At 44.3% G+C, this 19,536-nt stretch overlaps 1 protein-coding gene across 1 annotated transcript in view; it reads right to left on the reverse strand.

Moving 5' to 3' along the window:
• The window catches only part of HGFAC (HGF activator), a 66,777-nt gene that overhangs the window by 28,554 nt on the left and 18,687 nt on the right, over positions 1-19,536 (reverse strand). Inside the window, exons 5-7 of the mRNA XM_045019020.1 lie at positions 15,438-15,560; positions 12,246-12,377; positions 10,411-10,521 (exon numbers count right to left, since the gene is read on the reverse strand). Of these exons, the coding sequence (XP_044874955.1) occupies positions 10,411-10,521; positions 12,246-12,377; positions 15,438-15,560 (366 nt within the window). The remainder of the gene's footprint in view (positions 1-10,410; positions 10,522-12,245; positions 12,378-15,437; positions 15,561-19,536) is intronic.

A 19,536-nucleotide genomic window follows, 5' to 3' on the forward strand; every position in this document is an offset into this window, starting at 1 on the left:
AATTTGCTGATCAACACTACAGGATAATGAAATATCATCTTTGTTTGACTGAAACAGTCAGGTTCATGAAAAAAACCCCACTGTGCTTTATGTTAATCTCCTGTTACATTTGGCCAGGGAAGTGCCAGGTGCAAGTTTTATTGGTACTGTATTTATTACATTCAGAAATGATTTAGAGATGTGAACCTTTTTAAGAATGAAAGAGGAGAGCGGCCCATCTATTAACACAGTATCAGGGCCAGATTCTGCAAGGTTCTAAACACCGAGGGCCCTCAATTCTCACTCAAGTCATTTACAGGAGGTTTTCAGCACCTCACAGGATTGAAACCTAATGTACATACATTGCTGCATATCTGCAACTCAATGCTACAGCTGCGGAAAAAATACAACTGGATGTCTTTGGCTGTTTAAATAGTTTTCTAAATTTTGGCTTGTGTTCTACTCTTAAAAATACAAGAACGCACCATATTCAGTCATCTCTATCCATCAGTCTACCTAGTGTGGACTCCTTTTGTCCACAATCCAATCTCCATACAAGGTCTTTGGCACCATCAAAACTCATTGGGCAAGCTGAATAGCAATATCTCAGAGTATTTTTTGAAATGCTTATTGTGGAAAGAGGCCTAGGTAATTTAGTCTGTAATGTCCTATGGAGGTAAATCCACACAAATACAGTTAAGCTATTTTATTATCAGACATCCAACATCTGCTCCACACTCCAACAACTCACTCACTAGACAAGCAGTGCTGTGGTTTGCAGATCACAATACGGAAACCCTTAAAAAGACACATCATTACATTCCTCCCCAATGTTTTAAAAACACACCAAGGCCTAACAAACATTAGCTCCTTCAATTCTGAGCTTACAGTTCTCTTGCTTGCAGGTCTTCTTCACTGGTTGTGATAGAATCATAGAATATTAGGGTTGGAAGAGACCTCAGGAGGTCATCTAGTCCAATCCCCTGCTCAAAGCAGGACCAACAACTAAATCATCCAAGCCAGTGCTTTGTCAAGCCAGGCCTTAAAAACCTCTAAGAATGGAGATTCTACGACCTCCCTAGGCAACCCATTCCAGTCAGGGGCGGCTCCAGGCCCCAGCACGCCAAACGCGTGCTTGGGGTGGCAAGCCGCAGGGGGCGCTCTGCCGGCGCTGCGAGGGCGGCAGGCAGGCTGCCTTCGGCGGCTTGCCTGCGGAGGGTCCGCTGGTCCCGCAGCTTCGGCGGACCTCCCGCAGGCACGCTGAAGGCAGCCTGCCTGCCGTGCTTGGGGTGGCAAAATGCCTAGAGCCACCCCTGATTCCAGTGCTTCACCACCCTCCTAACTATGGTCAGGTTGAAAAGGTTCCTTTGTCCCCACTTTAATGGTGCTAAGGCAGTCTGCTTTTCCACAGTTCCTAAAGGATTGCTCCAATTTGGAGTTGTTTTTCCCAGATTCTTTGTGGTTTTGTGCAACTTTTCCTCCTTAAAGTACTTTTTATTTTTCTCTGTTGAGTTTCTGAAGAACCGGGAATGGAAGGTTCTGTCTCTTCTCTATTCTAATGTCAATGAACATTGGGGTCCCTCAAACAGTTTCATTTTGTATCTCTATTTCCACCACATCTTCACTAGCACTCTCAGGAGCTGAATGTTTAAACAGATTTTTAAACCTCAGTTTTGGAAATCCATCAACTTGTTCTTGTGCCTTCTTGAATCTTTTTCAGACACTTTATTTGGAATCTGCAGCAGCTTATGTGTCTTTATTGTACTTTGTAGTAGTGTCCTCCAGTCTCATAACTTTCTGTGCTTTCTGCTTGTTTCAAATGTGCATATTATGCATAATTCTGCTGGTAAAGGGTGTATTTTTCCTCTTAAAGTTTTTCTTCCAGTGCATTGCAGTCCTGAAAGGCTGTGAGATGTAGGATTTACCAGCTTTCTTTGTTTCAATAATGTCTTCTCCTATAGGCATTGCCTTACCCAACTGGAATTCTTGCACCTTGCCTGCATGTCTGCCTTCCCCATCATGGATGGATTTCCTTTCCCCCCCACTTGTGTGTGTGTGTGTCTGAACCCTTGTGAGGACCTACTAATAGTGGGTCTTTTCACTCTTTAAAGAGGAGGAAGTGTGGTCTAGTGGTACAGCACAGGACTGGGAGTCAGAAGTACTAAACTCTGTTCCTGGTGCTGCTACTGGTTTCCTATCTGACCTTGGGCAAGTTACTTAACATTTCTGTGTGTTCATTTCCCCCTCTGTAAAATAGGGATGGATAACACTGGGGAATTGTGGTGGTTCACAAATCAATGTTTGTAAAATGCTTTTAAATTTTTGCATGAAAGCCACTATAGAAGTGGAAAGAATTATTTTCTATAACTTTTCTAATTTCTGTAATTTACCATCTATCTCTCTGCTTGGCCACAAGATTCTATACAAACAGAAACAATTGGAATAGCCCGTTTATGAAGAAAAAATGGTTCATATAATGTGCTGCTTTCCATTGGTAAATGGCAATACGACTTCCAACAGCACAACAGTCTGACTGAGCTTATCACTGAAACAAATTCCCATTGAAAGCATAGTCTGATTATGAAAAACACAAAAAATTTGTTGTGCGCCAAAAGCTATGCACAAAATTGGCAGCCCCTTGAAATGAATTAAATCTAATAGAAGGTTGACATGTAAAACAGGAATGGATCTGATTATGAAATAAAGTAATTTATAACACAAAGGAACTCTTTGTTGAACATTTGCTTAAAGAATGCATGCTGCAGTCACTGAAAGTAGATTTACTGTTTAATATGTTTCTACTGTAATAAAAAATACCTTATCACTTTTGACTTGCAAATATTTAAAAGCTCAACTGAGCTAGAATTCAGATTAGTGTTTACTAAAAAAAAAATGTATAAATCCACCTATTGTGTAAATAGAATCCTTTTATACAAGTTTAAATTTAGAGTTCTATAAATTCCACCAGGAGTTCATTTTGGCCTGATAAAATAAACTGAATACATTCCATAGTTAACAGCAGGGACTAGTTTACCTTTCATTTGATTTTTCTAGTGACATTTTAGACTACAATTTCAGCACAGCAATAATAATTCACACTGATGGCCATGTCTGATATAAATACCTACATGGAGTTAGATTTCATAACAACATCCTGAACAAATTGTTTGTTATTAGAAAGGATAAAGAGATACAAAAGTTTTGGGCAGGAATGAACAGGCTAGTGCTATGTTTTGTTAACAAAAGGATGCCTATGCAAGGACAACATTTGCAAATTCTAGGATCCAGCTTACCCAGTCAATTCATCAATAGCCTCTCACTAAGGGCCTAAAGACATTTTCAGTCATGTTGAGGTGCCTAAAGAAGCAGTTAGGCATCTAGTGGGATTTGAAAAGCTACTCTTAGGCACTTTTGAAAATCCCACTAAGTGCCTATCTGCATCTTTCAGCACCTAAATACTTTTAAAAATCTGGCTCTAAATCAATTTGCACCTTCTCTTGCCTATTAAATCAGTTCACACACACCCACATACTAAATCTATTGACTTTTCTCCTCCCACCTAGTCAGTCTATTCACACCGCCTACTAAATCAGTTCATCTGCATCCTCCTCTACATTAAATCAATTCACACACACACCTTCCTGTATATTAAATAACTCCTCCTAGCCTGCTCACTCAATTCACTCACAGGTATTAGCTCAGCACTCCTCTGCCCAATCAGTTCCCCTATTGGTTTGCACTCAGCTCATGTTTAGACGATTTTCTTCACAACCATAAAAGTATACGAATATTTTTTTAAAGTAAAGTTCAGCTTCTTAACTTGGTTCAGCATGTGACCAGCCTAGGAGCTGCCACGTACAGCCATACATTCTGTAAGAACTTAGATTGTGTCTTGCTTGGAAGGGCACATCCAGCCATATGAAATCCAGAGAGGTTTGGGTTTATGAGAAGCTGCAGTTTTCAGCCAGGTCAGTTGTGTTCAGAGAATACAGAACAGCTTTTTTTGCTTTTTGTTTAAATACCTACTGAACTACAATATCCAGACACAGCAGGGATGGTTTTCTTGCTGCTTATCATCATCATAATTTGTTATCTATATAACAGTATCACCCATAACATGCTAGTTGATATACAGACATACGGGAAGGCACAGTCCCTGCCTCAAAGAGCTTATAATGTAAAGGAGGAACAGATGAAAATGGAGGGGAGGGGGTCAGAGGAGCTGAAAGACATAGTAGCTAAGTCTGGGCCCTTTCTGCACATCTCTAATACAAATTATATGAGGAATCCCTGCTCGTGATTCCCTGATTCCATAGCTAAGGATGAGTTTTGCACCAAAAGCAGGGATTCACAGGTTTGTCATGTATGAAGAAAACAGTGTATCCTCTTCAAAATTACAGGACTCACTCTTTGAATAAGAATGATTTTTCTGAGAATTTACAAGTAAATTGGGTAATTATTTTATTAGTTAAAATTAATTTCAAAAGGGTCCTTTAAGAATTTCAGCGCCCAGTCTCATACTATTTCTTTTTCTTGAATTATCTTAATAATGGATCAGCACAGATTTCTTTTATAGTTAAACTCACAGAAATCTTATGCTACATATGAAGGGTTTTTGTTTTTTTATGATGGACATTTTTTCTTAATTCCTCATAACTGAAAGTGTCTGCTTCAGCAAGGGCTGCCAAATTATGTTCTACAGTAAAGAATTCCACATAGAACTGCTCTCTTTCAAAGTGGCTACCATCTCTCATTTATCTCAGTGGGACTAAGGTTGTAACTTGCCAGCAGTTAGAAGCCCTTCTCAAAATAGCAACCTATCGCCAACAGTTCTCAGTAGGTCTGTTCTTAACAAAGGTGGCTGTTGGGTTCACTCTCACTGAAAACAGTTGGAGGCAGTGGCCATTTGAAAGAGGACGCCTTACCCAAGGGCAGCTATGGCCTCAAGTCTACTGAAAACAATGGGAAATGGAAGCCATTTTGAAAACTGGTAATTTTTCAGGAGTTTCTCTGAAGATTTTTATCCACAAGCTTCTACTGACAGACAAACTTTCAGTTAGGAAGATTAATGGCAAAAATTATCATGAATCTTAAATATTTATTTTCAAAGGCTAGATGTTGCACCAGATCTACTCAACAGAAAAGGGTGTTTGTAGGGAAACATGGGATGCAAAAGGCAGGGGGGAAAACTACAGTATGTATGTGTGTAGTCAGGGAGAGCAAAGAGAGGGAGAAACTGGCAGGTATATGCAGGGGAACGTGAAGTACAGCAGAGATGGGAAATTGGGGCGGGGGCAGAGAGGTGTAGTAAGGAGCACCAGGTTCAGGGAATTTGGAGGAGAGAAGGTCAAGGGAACCTGGACTTGACACTGGCTGATTTGAACTGCTCTGGGCATTCAAACAACCTCGAACTGTGCCCTATAGTGGTACATGACAAGTGAATGGGAAAAAGAGAGAAAAAATATCTAAACTCTTAAAAAAACTGAATTCCATGTCATCTGGGATTACAAAACACCAAAACGCCTTAATCATGATTGTGTTGTTATTGTATGGTATATTCCTGTAGAGCTGGTAGGTTCATTAGCATTAGTTTAGTCTGTATAAATCCTGGCAAAGAGCTTTTCATTTTTAAACATATTTTCACAGCCCTGACAGATAAGCTGGATCTCTCCTTTCATATTTTGTGTGTGGGTTTTATGCATCCACATGCAGATGGCTCATAGACAGCTAAAGTCATTTGTTTAGCAGGCCAAGTGTTTGTTTTATTATTTTCAAGTAAGCAATCAACACCTGCTTATTTCTTGCTCTAAACAAGTCAGACCACACACCAATAGTACAGCTATACTACAGCAATCTTGGGATTTATAATAAAGGCCATACTGCATGCACATTTATGAAGTCACATTTCAGCTTTGAGTGTTGGAAGCTGACAACTAAAAAGGAACCTTAGGACTGTTCCTGTTAGGACTCCAGTTTGCAATCAGAGAGTTATGGAGTCACACTGCCTCTGGAGGAACTCTGTGAGGGATTGTATAGTCACTCCCAGGACACCAATAAATGCAAGTGGAGCATACTGCCCTAGTCAGAACCATGTTACATGTTCCCATTTCCTTGGCCAGCCACCGCCAACTGAGCTGAGTGGAGGAAGGGCTGGGAGATGACCCTTTGGGGTAGACCTATAAGGTCAGTTAAGAACCCTGGAGGACTTTCCCCTTTTGCAAGTTTTTGTATGTTTTTCTAAACCTTTTTATTGCATTCCTTGATAATGCAAATTGCTCACAGTCATATAGTTTAACAGGACTAGCCACCGATACTACATAACCCTTGATAAGCCTTCCCCTCCAGCAAAGTTAATATTGGAGGGTCAGATAGAGAGCTGGTTACCAATCACAGTACTCAGGCACTTGCCTCCTATCTTCCCTAGTTGAACTTCCACCCATCTCTCACTCCTGAGTTCTTCATCTTCCTTCTAAGTGAGACAGCCTACCAAGGCCATTCCTACAAGCACTACACACTTCTCCCTGCACAATGATCTTTCCCCCTGCAGAGGAGTGATGGGGGCAGGAAGTGTGCTGCGGAGAGGGGGCGAGAGGAGGTAGAGAATTTGCAGAGCTTCCTACAGCCATGGGAGAAATCTGGGGGTGGGTCTGACATGGATCTGGATGCAGGGATGAGGAAGTCCCGTCCTCCCCAACCCAGCCAGGACTAGCAGCTGAGCCCAGTACAGGGTAAGAGCCACCAGCTGAGTCTTCCCCAGTCCCGCCCCCTGCCCCACAGTGATTTACCTCTCTGCTGTTGGGGGGGGGGGGTCTCAACCAGTCTTGTGGCGTCCCTTTGCTTCCCCATCAGAAAGTCATTTTTTCTGCAGGGAAGCAAAGAAATCTGTAGGGGACATAAATTGTGCACATGCACAGTAATGCAGAATTCCCCCAGGACTATCCACCAACTAACTATTAAAACTATACAACTGTTAAACTATTAAACTATATACACAAAGCTACTAGGAGAACTAGGGGAACACTTGCAAGAGCAAGCCACCGCAGTTTCAATGACTGTCACTGGCGGTAAGAAGGAACTGAGGAGGCGCCAGGTCGGCAGGGTCATATATTCTCCACCATGGAGGCGCCACTCCAGGGAGCTCCACAGCTGACTCAACAGGAGTTGCTATGGGAAAAACTTTCAGACAACTGTGCATACGTCACACACACACCTAACTGGAATTGACATGAGAAAGCACTCGAATAATAATAATGTTTTTGTAAACAAGGACGGGATGATTCTCATGAACTGGTTATTGTAAATAATATCGGTTGTAGACTAAGCCTTTTTTTCCTATTTGTTCACCAGCAGATTGGACGTCAAATTGTCCTACTTCAAATTGTCCACCAGCAGATCTTTATTTCAGAGAATTGTCATTCGTCTCTATTCGCCAGGTAGTCTGGATGAATGTCTTTCCGATTTTTGGGCTGGTCACAAAACTGCAATTTCACTATTTGCAGTTTGTTATTCATGGTGTGTGATTGGTCACCTAAATCACACGGATTTGGGTCTGCTCCCAGGTTGGATTACTAAATTGTTTTTGTTTAAAAAAAAAACCGCACACAACTTAGGAGAACAAAAAAGAATAGTGAACAACAAAAAACAAATACCGTATATACTCATTAATAAGCTGAATGTTTTTAGTAAAAAAGGGAAGCACCAGAGAAGGGGGTCGGCTTATGAACAGGTATAGAGAGGGAAAGGTGGGACACAGCCCCGCCCCCCAACAGAGGGAGCAAGGAGAGGCAGCACAGCCAGCAGAGATAGAAGGGAAGAGGCGGGGCCAGAGTGTCTCCGCTTCTGGCCACACTGCTCTCCCCCCAGCCTCCAAAGCAGCTGCAGCTCTGGGGATGGTAGGCTGAGCCGTGCTGTTCAGCCCCACCCCGCAGAGCAGGCTGTGGCCACACCACCCAGTCCGCCGGAGCTCGCTGCAGCCGTGCCGCCCAACATGCTGTGGCCGTGCCACCCAGTCTGGCCCACCGGAGCAGGCTGTGGCCGCGCTGCCCAGCCTGCTGGAGCAGCTCCAGCCAGGTCAGAGACATCCTCCCCTGGCCCTCCCCAGATAAGGTGGGAAGGGATGGGATGGGGAGAGTGTGGGAGTCCCGGGCTAGGGGTGGGGTCATGTGGGGGGTGGTCACAGGGGTTACTCCCCTGACTCGCAGCTTCTCCCCCCGCCAAAATTTCCCCACCAGTTGCTGTCCTGGCCCATCAGGATAAGCCACTGGTGTGCCAGGACACTTTGTTTACTTAGGTTTACCTCCGTGCCTGCAGACGCTTGAGGTAAACAAACCATCTCGGCCCACCAGAGGCTTATCCTGATGGCCCAGGAGCCAAAGTTTGCTGACCCCTGAATTATAGGGTCGGCTTATGAACGGGTTATAAAAAATTTCCATTTTTACTTATCCATCTGGGGGAGGAGGGTCGGCTTATAAATGAACTGGCTTATGATCGAGTATATACGGTAAGTATTCCTTAGAGGTTTCCCATCCTAGCACTCAGCTAGGTCTGATCCAGTGCCCATCACAATCAATGGAGTCTGTTACAGGGTACTGGCCCTTTAAGTCTGGAGCAGACAGTCTGAGAGGCCAGTTCCCCTTTCTGACCTGGAAAGGGGTAAGAAAAATGAAAGGTGAAGGAATAATCAAAAAAAGACATTGGCTGAGAGGAAGATGGTCCCAAGGAGTAGTCCCTGGGAGAGAGAAAGAGTAGGAAAATCCAGGCTATTGTTCCTTTAAAGGCCTGGGGCCAGGAGCATTGTTCAGAGGTCAGGTGTTTGGGGTTATTAGTTCCACCTGGGAAGGGTCAAAGGACTGATCAGATGATTAATTGGGTGAAGCAAAAAGGAGGCTCCAAGTCCAGTGAAGGAGAGCTTGCTAGGGTGACCAGATGAGAGGGAGAAAATATTGGGACACATGGCGGGGGGGTGGATCCACCGGCAGAGCAGCGAGAGAGAAAAAAAAAAAAGCCGAGTGCTGCCAGCGGAGCAAATAAATAAATAAGGCCAGTGGAACGAAATATCGGGACAAATTGTGTCCCGACCAAAGATCGGTTGGGACGCGGGACAAACACCTAAACATCAGGACGGTCCCGATTTTATCGGGACGTCTGGTCACCCTAGAGCTTGCTGAGAGAAAGAACTCAGTAAGGCCACAGTCCCCAGAAGCAGGGCTGCGAAAACCCTGAACTTAAGAACAGAGTTTGCAGGCCATGGAGGCCAGGACTCGATCTACACAGCTGAAGGAGGAGGGCTGTGAAAACTCTGAATTGAAGGGGAGCATTTATAGCCATAATTGGAACCCCACATTCCTGAAATAGAGAAGCTTGGAGCCCCAAACCTAAGGCAGGGCCATAGGCAGGATCTTTTTGAGAACCAGACAATGTTTAATAAATTAGACCCAGGAGAGAGGAAATGCTTTTTTAAAGACTCTAGGAGTGGATAAATTATTCCCAAAACAGAGAGAAACTGAGGCTGAGGACTGCAATGGCATGCCACACAGCAAGGGGGCGTGCTCAGAGGCTGCTACCCTCTTACAGACTCTTGCCATTGATTACAATGGACCTTGGATCAGCATACAAGCCCTCTTAGCCAATGAGATGACAAGATTAGTGTGATATGGCTGATGACCTACTGTAATTTGCATGCAAAAATTGCTGTATTTGAAAGATAGTCATTGAGTTTACTTGAAGAGAAGATTTAGTGCACTGATAAAGTTTAAAAATATATATAATCCATGCAGCGACAAACTTCAAAACTTCGTAAGAAAGCTGCATCAAAAACTATGCACCTCTGAAGCTCAAACAAGAAGCGACAAAGCAATTGTGTGTCTAGATGCCAAGAGCCAGATTCTCCTCTCAGTTTTATTACTGTAAATCAGGAGTACCAGTAGAGTTATACGTGTGTAGAACTGGTGTAAGTGAGAAAAGAATCAGGCCCCAGTGACTAAAAGGAAACGCATACATTTTTATTGGAGTCTATTCCTATTAACTATATATGACTGACAAATACGGGAAGCTATCAGCGATCTTGCTAAAACAGACATTTCTTTACTTCATGTGGGAACAAATAAGATGCATGCTTTTGTGTGGAAGAATTTATGCTACAGTACATGCACTGGATCCCAAATATGCTTGCAAATATATGCTTAACTTTATGTGCATAAATAATTTAATTAGACTATTCATGTGCATAAAGTTAAGGATGTGTGTTTACCGGATTGGGGCCTTGGTGAGGAATAATGCAATAGGTTTTATACTGTAGGAATATGGTAAATGCCTTAGCCAGAGAGAAGACTGTGCTAAATTTTGAGTAGAATATGCAAGTAACAAACACCTATTATCAGTCAGATGATCAATCAGTAACATTTGGTCTCCCTGGCACATTGTTATACTTACCAATATTGCAATATTTTCCTACAAAGTTTTCTTTGCAACCACATATAGTTTTCCCAGTGAAGACAATCATTCTACAGGCACTGTCATGGAGACATGGATTACTGGTGCAACCTACAAACATAAATAGAAGATCAAACCCAATTAGTGTCCATAATGCAAGATGGATAAATTGTTGATAAATTGAAGGCGGTCCAGAAAAAGGTCACAAGAATGATTAAAGGATTGGAAACATGCCGTATAGTGATAGACTCAAAGAGCTCAATCTATTTAGCTTAACAAAGAGAAGTTTAAGGGGTGACTTGATTACAGTCTGTAAGTATCTACATAGAGAACTAATATTTGATAATGGGCTCTTCAGTCAAGCAGAGAAAGGTACAACACAATCCAATGGCTGGAAGTTGAAGCTCGACAACTGAGACTGGAAATAAGGCATATATTTTTAACAGTGAGGACAATTAACCATTGGAATAATTTACCAAGGGTCGTGGATTCTCCATCACTAGCAATTTTTAAAATCAAGATTTTCTAAAAGATATCCTCTAAGATTTTTTTTCAGGGAGGTATTATTGCCAGTGTTATACAAGAGGTCAGTTAATCGCAATGACCCTTCTGGCCTTGGAATCTCTGAATGCTACATGCAGTACAAGAAAATGCAACCCACTTAAACAAATTTCACATCATATCTTGGAATCATCATGGGAGAATGAAAACAAGAAGAATGTATCAGAGGGGTAGCCATGTTAGTCTGGTTCTGTAGAACTGCTTGCATCCGAAGAAGTGGGTATTCACCCACGAAAGCTCATGCTGCAAAACGTCTGTTAGTCTATAAGGTGCCACAGGATTCTTTGCTGCTTTAACAAGAAGAATGTAGAGATCATATTTATCATGGTGACAACATCTTAAGGCATCTTCTCTGCCATATATACTTTTGGAATTGGTTTTCCCTTTTTTCACTATTTCCACACTGGTCCAGACCTTCAGCTGGTAGAAATAGAGATAGTTCTATTATAGACAACAGAGCTATACTGATTTACATCAGCTGAAGATCTGGGTCACTGTTTACTTTTACTGTCAATATCAATAGAGTTTCCCCTCTGTTGCAAATATCATTGCTTAACAAATAACAGTAATTATTATTACTACTGCTCGTAATATGCTCCCCACTATTGCAAAAGTTTTTAAGAGAGCTGTGTAATATTTTATAATAAACCAACAGGGAGGGAGCTTAGTGAAGTAGTTAGAGCATGTGACTGGCAATCAGGATTCCTATGGTCAAAGTTATGCCAGTGGTGATTTTGGCTCCTGGGCACATTCACAGCTCTACCTGGATTTACTATGTGAGCTTGGAAAGTCACTTAACTTCTGTGTCTCAGTTTCCACACCTGTAAAATGGGGCTGACAATATTTAACTAATTCGCCGGATGCTGTGAAGCTTAATTAATATTTGTAAATTGCTTTGAGATTCTGGGATAGAAGTGTAATTTTGTTATTATTATTCTTTAATCTATTGTTTATTCTTATGGGCCCCAGTTCAGGATCACATCCCTGTTCCTGAAAGCACTTAAGTATGTGCTTAAAATAAAACACATGCTTAAGTCCATCCTTATTCAATAAAGCACTTAAGCACATGCTCACAGGCTGAATCAGGTCATTATCCATAAGTAGAAGGAAAAATATTTTTTTCTTTCTGGGTGTGTGTGTTGAAAGAGCCAGGTCACTATGTAGAATACTGTAGCACAGGTTTCAGCATCACTATTTTTATTTAGCCCACTACATGCAGATATACACACTTAGAACAAAATAATATTTATGCTATGGACAGCACAGAGTAATACTTGTGTATCGTGTGTTTTGGCATTCAATTCGGCTGTTAACACACGTGCATTCTTCCACTACTCCTTTGTGGATTCTTGCCCAACTTTCGCCAGTGTCAAAGAACTCATAGCGACTTTCATCAAAACACTTCCCTAAAATAAAATAAAAAAAGATTTCTAAGGTTTGTTACAAAGAATGATACTAAATGATTTGTTATGCCCTAATGATCCCTTTTCTTGTTAACTAGCCACATGTTATTTAAAAGTATGGCCTAGATCCACAAAGAAATTTAAATTCCAGTTTTAGGTACCACTGCGATCCACAGAACCCCTGCTTGGCTGCCAGCTAACCCTATAGGCACGTACACTCACTCACTCACTCACTCACCCACCTACATTTTTGCTTTAAAAGTCCTCTGGACAACTAAGTTTCTGCCTCAGTTCATGCACACTGCTGCCTCATTCTAAGTGCCTGGACACCTATCTCCCACCTTGTCCTCGAATGTGATCCACAAATGAGAAGAAGACAGGTGTTTGCTTGCCTCTCTTGCCTGTGGAGTCCGACCCAGTAGGCATGCTCTGATCACACCTACCAGACTGGGGCCCATGCAAAATCTAGTGAGAGGAGGACCCACATCGGTGCCCACCATTTAGCTTTTAGCCCAGTGGTTAGGCCACTCACCTGGGATGTGGGAGACCCTCCATTCAATCCCCGCCTCTGCCTGATGAGGAGAGAGGATTTGAACAGGGGTCTTCCACGCTTTCCAGGAGAGTGCGCTAACCACTGAGCTATGGGCATTCTAATAGGGGTCTCCCTCAATCTCTTCTGTTGTAGCTGTTTCATTTTGGAGAAATAATTAAAGAGTGATTGGACCAGGGAGGCTGGATCTCCCATTTCCCAGATGGGTGCCCCAACCACCAGGCTATGGAGACATTCTCACATGCTCTCTTTGGCCCAATGACTCTTCAGTTAGTTACCCACAGTGGAACAACTTCAACAGGGAAAATTGAGGGAGCCCCATATCAGAATATCCCATAGTTCAGCGGACAGGGTACACTCTGGAGAGGTTCAAATCCACTCTGCTCATCAGAATTGAACCTGAGTCTCACACATCCTAAGTGAGTGCTCTACCCTCCTCCTCCAGTTATTTTGTGCACAGTGAGGCAGGCACCTAATGCATCCTTGCAAGCAGAAATGACCCATGCCTGCTGATAGTGGGGGGGGGGCCGGAGGGGGCAGAGTGAGGGCAGCAGCTTCAGCAAATATTACTGAGCATGCGCTGTCCATGTGAGCATGCTCAGTACAAGCCAAGCAACAACTCACCGGGTGGAGGGGGGGGGGGGGATGTGACACATGGCCCCATCACGCATGGCCTCTGCTTGCAAGCAGCAGATTAGCATTTTATCTGCCTGACTCCAAGAGAGGGGGTCCCAGGTGTGGATTGCAACAGAGACATGCACCTCCCTGCCAGGGGCGGCTCTAGGAATTGTGTCGCCCCAACCAGGGCGGCACGCCACGGGGGGGCGCTCTGGCGGTCGCCGGTCCCGCAGCTCCGGTGGACCTCCCGCAGGCACGCCTGCGGATGCTCCACCGGAGCCGCGGGACCAGCGGACCGTCCGCAGGCATGTCTGCGGGAGGTCCACCGGAGCCGCCTGCCGCCCTCCTGCGGCACGCCGCCCCAAGCACGCGCTTTGCGCGCTGGGGTCTGGAGCCAGCCCTGCTCCCTGCAGCTTGCAGTTAGGTGTCTAATTCTGTGAGGGGTGAGACTTAGGACACACCCTTCTTGCTGGCAACTCCCATTGGCTAGCTCTGGCAGGTCCTTGGCTAAAATACTTGCTTTTGTGGATCTCATACTTAGGCACCCATCTCTCCCCATTCATTGTATAAGGAGCCTAGGCACCTTACTCAGGCTTTGTGAATCGCATTGTTGTTCCAGTGATTTTCTAGATGTCTAAAAGTTACACATCCCAACACTCAGTGCTGCAATGCCCAAGTCCCTTTGTGGAACCAGGCTTATGTGCTAATCAAACAATTTGCGCTTTAACCTTTGTAATGGAAGCATCTAGCCACCATGGTGATAGGTGCTATGACTAATAGTAGAATAAATTAGAAATAAATAAAGAGGTCGGATGGCTTCTCCTGCTTTTAAAATGTCATATGCTCCTGTGAACAAGACAGTGGCACCATTCTGCAAGCCCCCAATGGTTAATTCACAAAAAGTAAGGAAGAAAAACCAGAGTAAAATACGACATTGATCCCACTTTAATGTATTGTTCATAGCTGTTAGTTTAGCAGAATGGTTCTTACAGATGAAGGCTGTAATGGAGGCAGCTACTCTGGTGCCCCAGCCGGTACCGTACACATTGTACACATCCCATTAGGTGGCTCCAGAGCAGCAGGAAAGGAATTTCATTGAACAGCAAAGAGAAACAAGAGCTTTTATGGAACCTTATTCTGTTCTTATCCTGCGAGAATCAGGAGCAACACCATTGACCTCAGTGGAGTTATTGTGCCAAAGGCAGCGCTAGCCCATTTGGGCCCTAAGCACGAATATTTTTGCCCCACCTCCACAACACATACTAAAAAAGTGAATACAGGGCCAGGCCCCTTGAGTCTCTTGGGGCCCTAAGCAATTGCTTAGTCTGCACCAGCACTGTATGCTGTTGTAAAACTGGTGCAATAGTATGACAAGAGCCTTATCGTCTGATAACTCCCACTTACCCTGGTGTAAACCTGGAGTAACTCAAGGGAAGTCAATGGAATTACACTGGTGTAAAATCACTGAGAGCATGGTAAGATCCCTAATGGGCACATGTGCACATACACTGGGATATAGTGCCTTACCTAAAATTCTTTTGCTTGTCATATCTCTCTACCCTAAGTGCTATATAATATAATTATTCTTTTCTAGGCATGTATGCTAATCTCAAAATCTGAGTGCGGGGGTCGGGGGGAAGAGTCTTATTGTATGTCTCTTAGCCTAATACTTTAATGGTGGTTCAGATCAGGTTTGAATTTATAACCATATAATTAAGCTATTTTCAGCTGTCCTGTCAGTACCAGATTGTCTATCATAATCACTTGGAAACCAGCCTACACAAACATTCACGTCTTAGTGTTCTCTGACATCACAACAACATTACCTTTTCACTAACAAAGCTGGACAAGTCCTCTACCTCTAATATCCATTGCTCATTAAATAAGGCACTTACCAATTTTGCAGTCTTTTCCTGTGAATGCCTCAGGACATGCGCAGTGATAAGAGCTATGATCATAGGCAACGGAACAGGTCCCTCCATTTTTGCATGGGTGCTTTGCACAATAATCTGAGAAATCTATTAATAAGTTATTGTTAATAACTGCCAGACAGCTCAATCTTTGTTTTGTCAGACATTGACCAGTTATGCAGTATAGTAACACTTTGCATTCAGATGCCTTGTGGCTTTAATATCACCATTTGATCTCACTAAAACAATGTTTACTCAACTGCTCCTTTTTTAATTGCACAATAACTAGAGTTATCTTGATCTATAAAACTATACAACTCAGTGAGCTGAATTCTTCTCCTCCACTGAAATAAATGGGTTTATAATGATATAAATGAAGCAAAATTTGACACATGATCATTATTCACAATATTGAAAAGTCAAGTCAAGCCAGCAGGTATCATGTGAGGATATGGGACAAATGTCCACAAGATGGAGCTATTCCTTTACACTAGTGATAAAAAAAAAAAAAGTCTGACGCTCTCATTTGCCCAAATTAATGCCCTGTGTATTTTACGTAGCAACATAACGAAGTGGGATTATGTCTCTACTTTAGATTATATAAATTATACATTCCTGATAGTAGACTCTGGTGCATTCTAAGACTAAGATAAATGGGATGATGCAGAATTTCCTAACAGGAAAAGAAGGAGCAGATCAAATTAAGTCAGAACAAACTGCATCAAACTAGTCAACTATCAAGTTTCCTATTCTCTGAAAGTATTTTTAAAAAACATGAAAAAATCCTGTCAGCACTACCTCCCAGTCAGTGGTGTCAAGTGGGAGGGGTGTTGTCAAGTGGGAGGGGCAGCCAAGCCAGATTTCAGCAAGTGGCGTTGCAATCTGGCGCACAAGGTAACACCACCAACTCAAATGGTGTTGTGACACAGCGCATGGAGAGTCTGTCCCTCCACAGTGCCAGGCAGGGGAGTCAGGCTGAGAACTCAACTCCTGGGGGCACCCGCTCATGAACTATGGTGGTAAGAGGGAGGGCAGACTCCCCAGCTAAAGGAGACCTGGGAGAGGAACTGGAATTCCCTTCGCCCCTGAAATATTTGAACTGGCACCACTGCTCTCAGTCCCCATGAAGTCGATTGATGGAGGCTGCCTTTTACATGACAAAGCACCATATAAAGTTATACTGTTTAATGGGATTACACTAGTTAACAAAAAACATTGAGTTAACTCATCAATTGGTATAAACCAGCATCTCTCCACTGAGGCCAATTGATCCAGCTGAGAGGCTGGCCCAATATTTTGCCTACATTTGAATTTTCTATCTAATGCTTCCTAGCCAAATTCTGCCATGATGACAATGCAGAATTACACCATTGAACTGTTTTTTGAGCAGGGTGCTGGGCTGCCAACATGCTGATTCTGCCAAGTAGACAATCCAACATGTAAAAATATACCCACACATAAAGAGTCTGAAACAAAGCACTTGAGGCCAGATTCTAAAATTCACTGTATTGGTGTAAATCTGGAGTAATTCCACTGAAGTCAAGGCATTTGCTCCAGATTTACAATGGTGTAACTAAGATCAGTATCTAGGCCTGTGTACATATACTGGTAGTCACACCCAAGGAGAACATCAAAAGAAAGCATGTAAACATAATGACTATGCTGCTGCTTCTTCCATTTTATAGTTATGAAATATCTATATTATATAGTGTTTCATCACTACATATTCCTGTAATTTTCAAACTTCTTCTCTCTCCCTGGGCCATCCCTCAGTATAGTGGAGCACATGGCAAATCATTTTTGGTACCATCCCTAAGTCAGCAAAGCAGAAACCCTAGCTCTGTCCTTCTTTCTTTCATTGGAACCCCTCATCATATTCCCTTCCACCATCCCTGGGTCACTTCCCATCTGTCTTCCCTCGGCATCCTCATCTCTTCTCCCCTCTGCTTCACTATTTATCTTTTGGCCAGCCCAGGTCCTCCTGCAACTTCCACATCAGGGATGTGCTCCTACAGCACAGGAGTATTCTGGCCAGATTGTTTCTTCCTGCCTGGAACTCTTCCCAGAGTTATGGGTAAACATGGTGCCCGAAGCAGCTGCCCATCCAATCTGTGCCTAAAGCCATCCCAGGATATCATCCCTCCTTTGTGAGAAAACCCTCACTTGAATCCTTTCACAATTGCTAACAACCATCTTGAGTTCAACTTCTCCAGAGCCCTGCTGAAGTAGTGAGTCACCTGCTCTCAGCTGTCTGACCACATCACCCAACTTCCTGGACTACTTTCAATTTGGTTTGGACACTTTTCACCATACTGAGATGGCTCTTCTCCAGGAATTTAACTAGCTAGTACATGTTTCTGATCTGAGAACTCCCCTCTCTTTATAGTCAACTTACAAGATCTTGGTACATCTTTCCATATCGTTCTGTTTTTATGTGCCCCTGAACAAAGTTGGTATCTAGTACTCTCCTTTCTTGAAACTTGATCCAAGATCTATTGAAATCAATGATAAAACTCCATTGACTTTGGTGAGCTTTGGGTTAGACCTTTGGGCAGGGCCGGATTAACTTTTTGTGGGCCCGGTACCAAACATATTTGTGGGCCCCCTGGGGAATGATTGTAAAAGGGGCCAGGGTAAAAGCACAGTGGGGCAGGAGCTAGGGTTGGTCTCTGGAGCAAGGGAGGGGACAGGGGTAAACTGCAAGCGCAGCAGGGCTGGGGAGGGGGTAAACAGGATCTCCCCCTGCCCCTGCCCACATAAAGCAGGTACCTACCTGGTTCTAGCCCATTCTCTTTGTCTCTCTCTGCACTGAGCTGCCCCTCCTCCCACAGCAGCAGGACAGGTTCTCTTCCAGCCCTCTGGAGTGGGTGTTGGGAGTGGGAGGAACGGAGGCTAATGTGGTTACTCCTATAACCGGGCATTTAGTTTTCAGTCAGCACTGCTAACCGGACACTCAGGTCCCATTTTCTACTGGAGTTTCCAGGCTAAAACTGGATACCTGGCAACAGGGCTGCCAGAAAAGCCTGAGGAGGGGAGAGGGGCAAGCAATCATTTTTAAAAGTAAGAGGGCTAAGCCTTAAGGGCAGGGGGAAGTGATGGGTGGGCTAGGGAGTGGAGAGGAGCTAGTGGGCAGGGCCATGTCTGCTGTACTGCCCAGGTAGGTTGGAGACTGTGGGGATCAGCTGACACAGTATCCAGGGCCGGTGCAAGGATATTTTGCACCCTAGGCAAAACTTCCACCTTGTGCCCCACCCCCCGGAGGATCGCTTATTATACATTTTCAAAAATGAATACAGTGGAGTCACATCTTACACGGGGGTCAGGGTCTAAGGTCAGCGTGTAAGAGGAAAATCGCGTATAGTGAAAATTATAATAAACTACACTGTATACACTAGAACAGAGGTCCTCAACCTATGACACGCGTGCCAAAGGTGGCATGCGAGCTGATTTTTTTTTTTTTAATGGCAGGCTGTGGATCCCAGCCACCGCTGAGCCTGCTGCCAGCCTGGGGTTCCGTTCACTCAGCTGCCAGCCGGGACCCAGTGTGTGTGTGAAGGGGGTGCAGGATTCAGGGCAGGGGCTGGGGGGGCATGAGGGGGGATGCAGGAGTTAGGGTTGGGGAGGTGTGGGGGGTGCAGGGGTCGGGGCTGGGGAAGTGTGAGGGGAGTGCAGGGGTCAGGACAGGGGGCTGGATGTGTGTGAGTGGGTGCAGGGGGCTGGGTTTGGGGGGGTGCAGGAGTCAGGGCAGGGGGCTTGGGGTATGTGAGGGGGGTGCAGGAGGCTGGGTGTGTGTAAGGGGATGCAGCGGTCAGGGTGGGCAGGGGGCTGGGGGTGTGGGCTAGGGTCATGGGGGTGCTTACGCAGGGAGCTGGAGGGGGTATGCCCCAATTCCAGCCCCTTCCCCAAGGCCTCACCCCCACCTCTTCTCCTCCCCTGAGCTGCGAGCATGCTGAGGCTCCCTCCTCCTCCTGCCAGCAAGCAGCGGATCCAGCTGATCGGTGGCAGGAAGGAGGGGAGGAGGGAACGTAGCACGCTGGGGGAAAAAGGTCGGGGAGGAGCCAGGTTGCTGCCGGCAGATACTGCC

Source organism: Mauremys mutica, chromosome 5 (assembly GCF_020497125.1).
Source record: "Mauremys mutica isolate MM-2020 ecotype Southern chromosome 5, ASM2049712v1, whole genome shotgun sequence".
Classification (NCBI taxonomy): Eukaryota; Metazoa; Chordata; order Testudines; family Geoemydidae; genus Mauremys; species Mauremys mutica.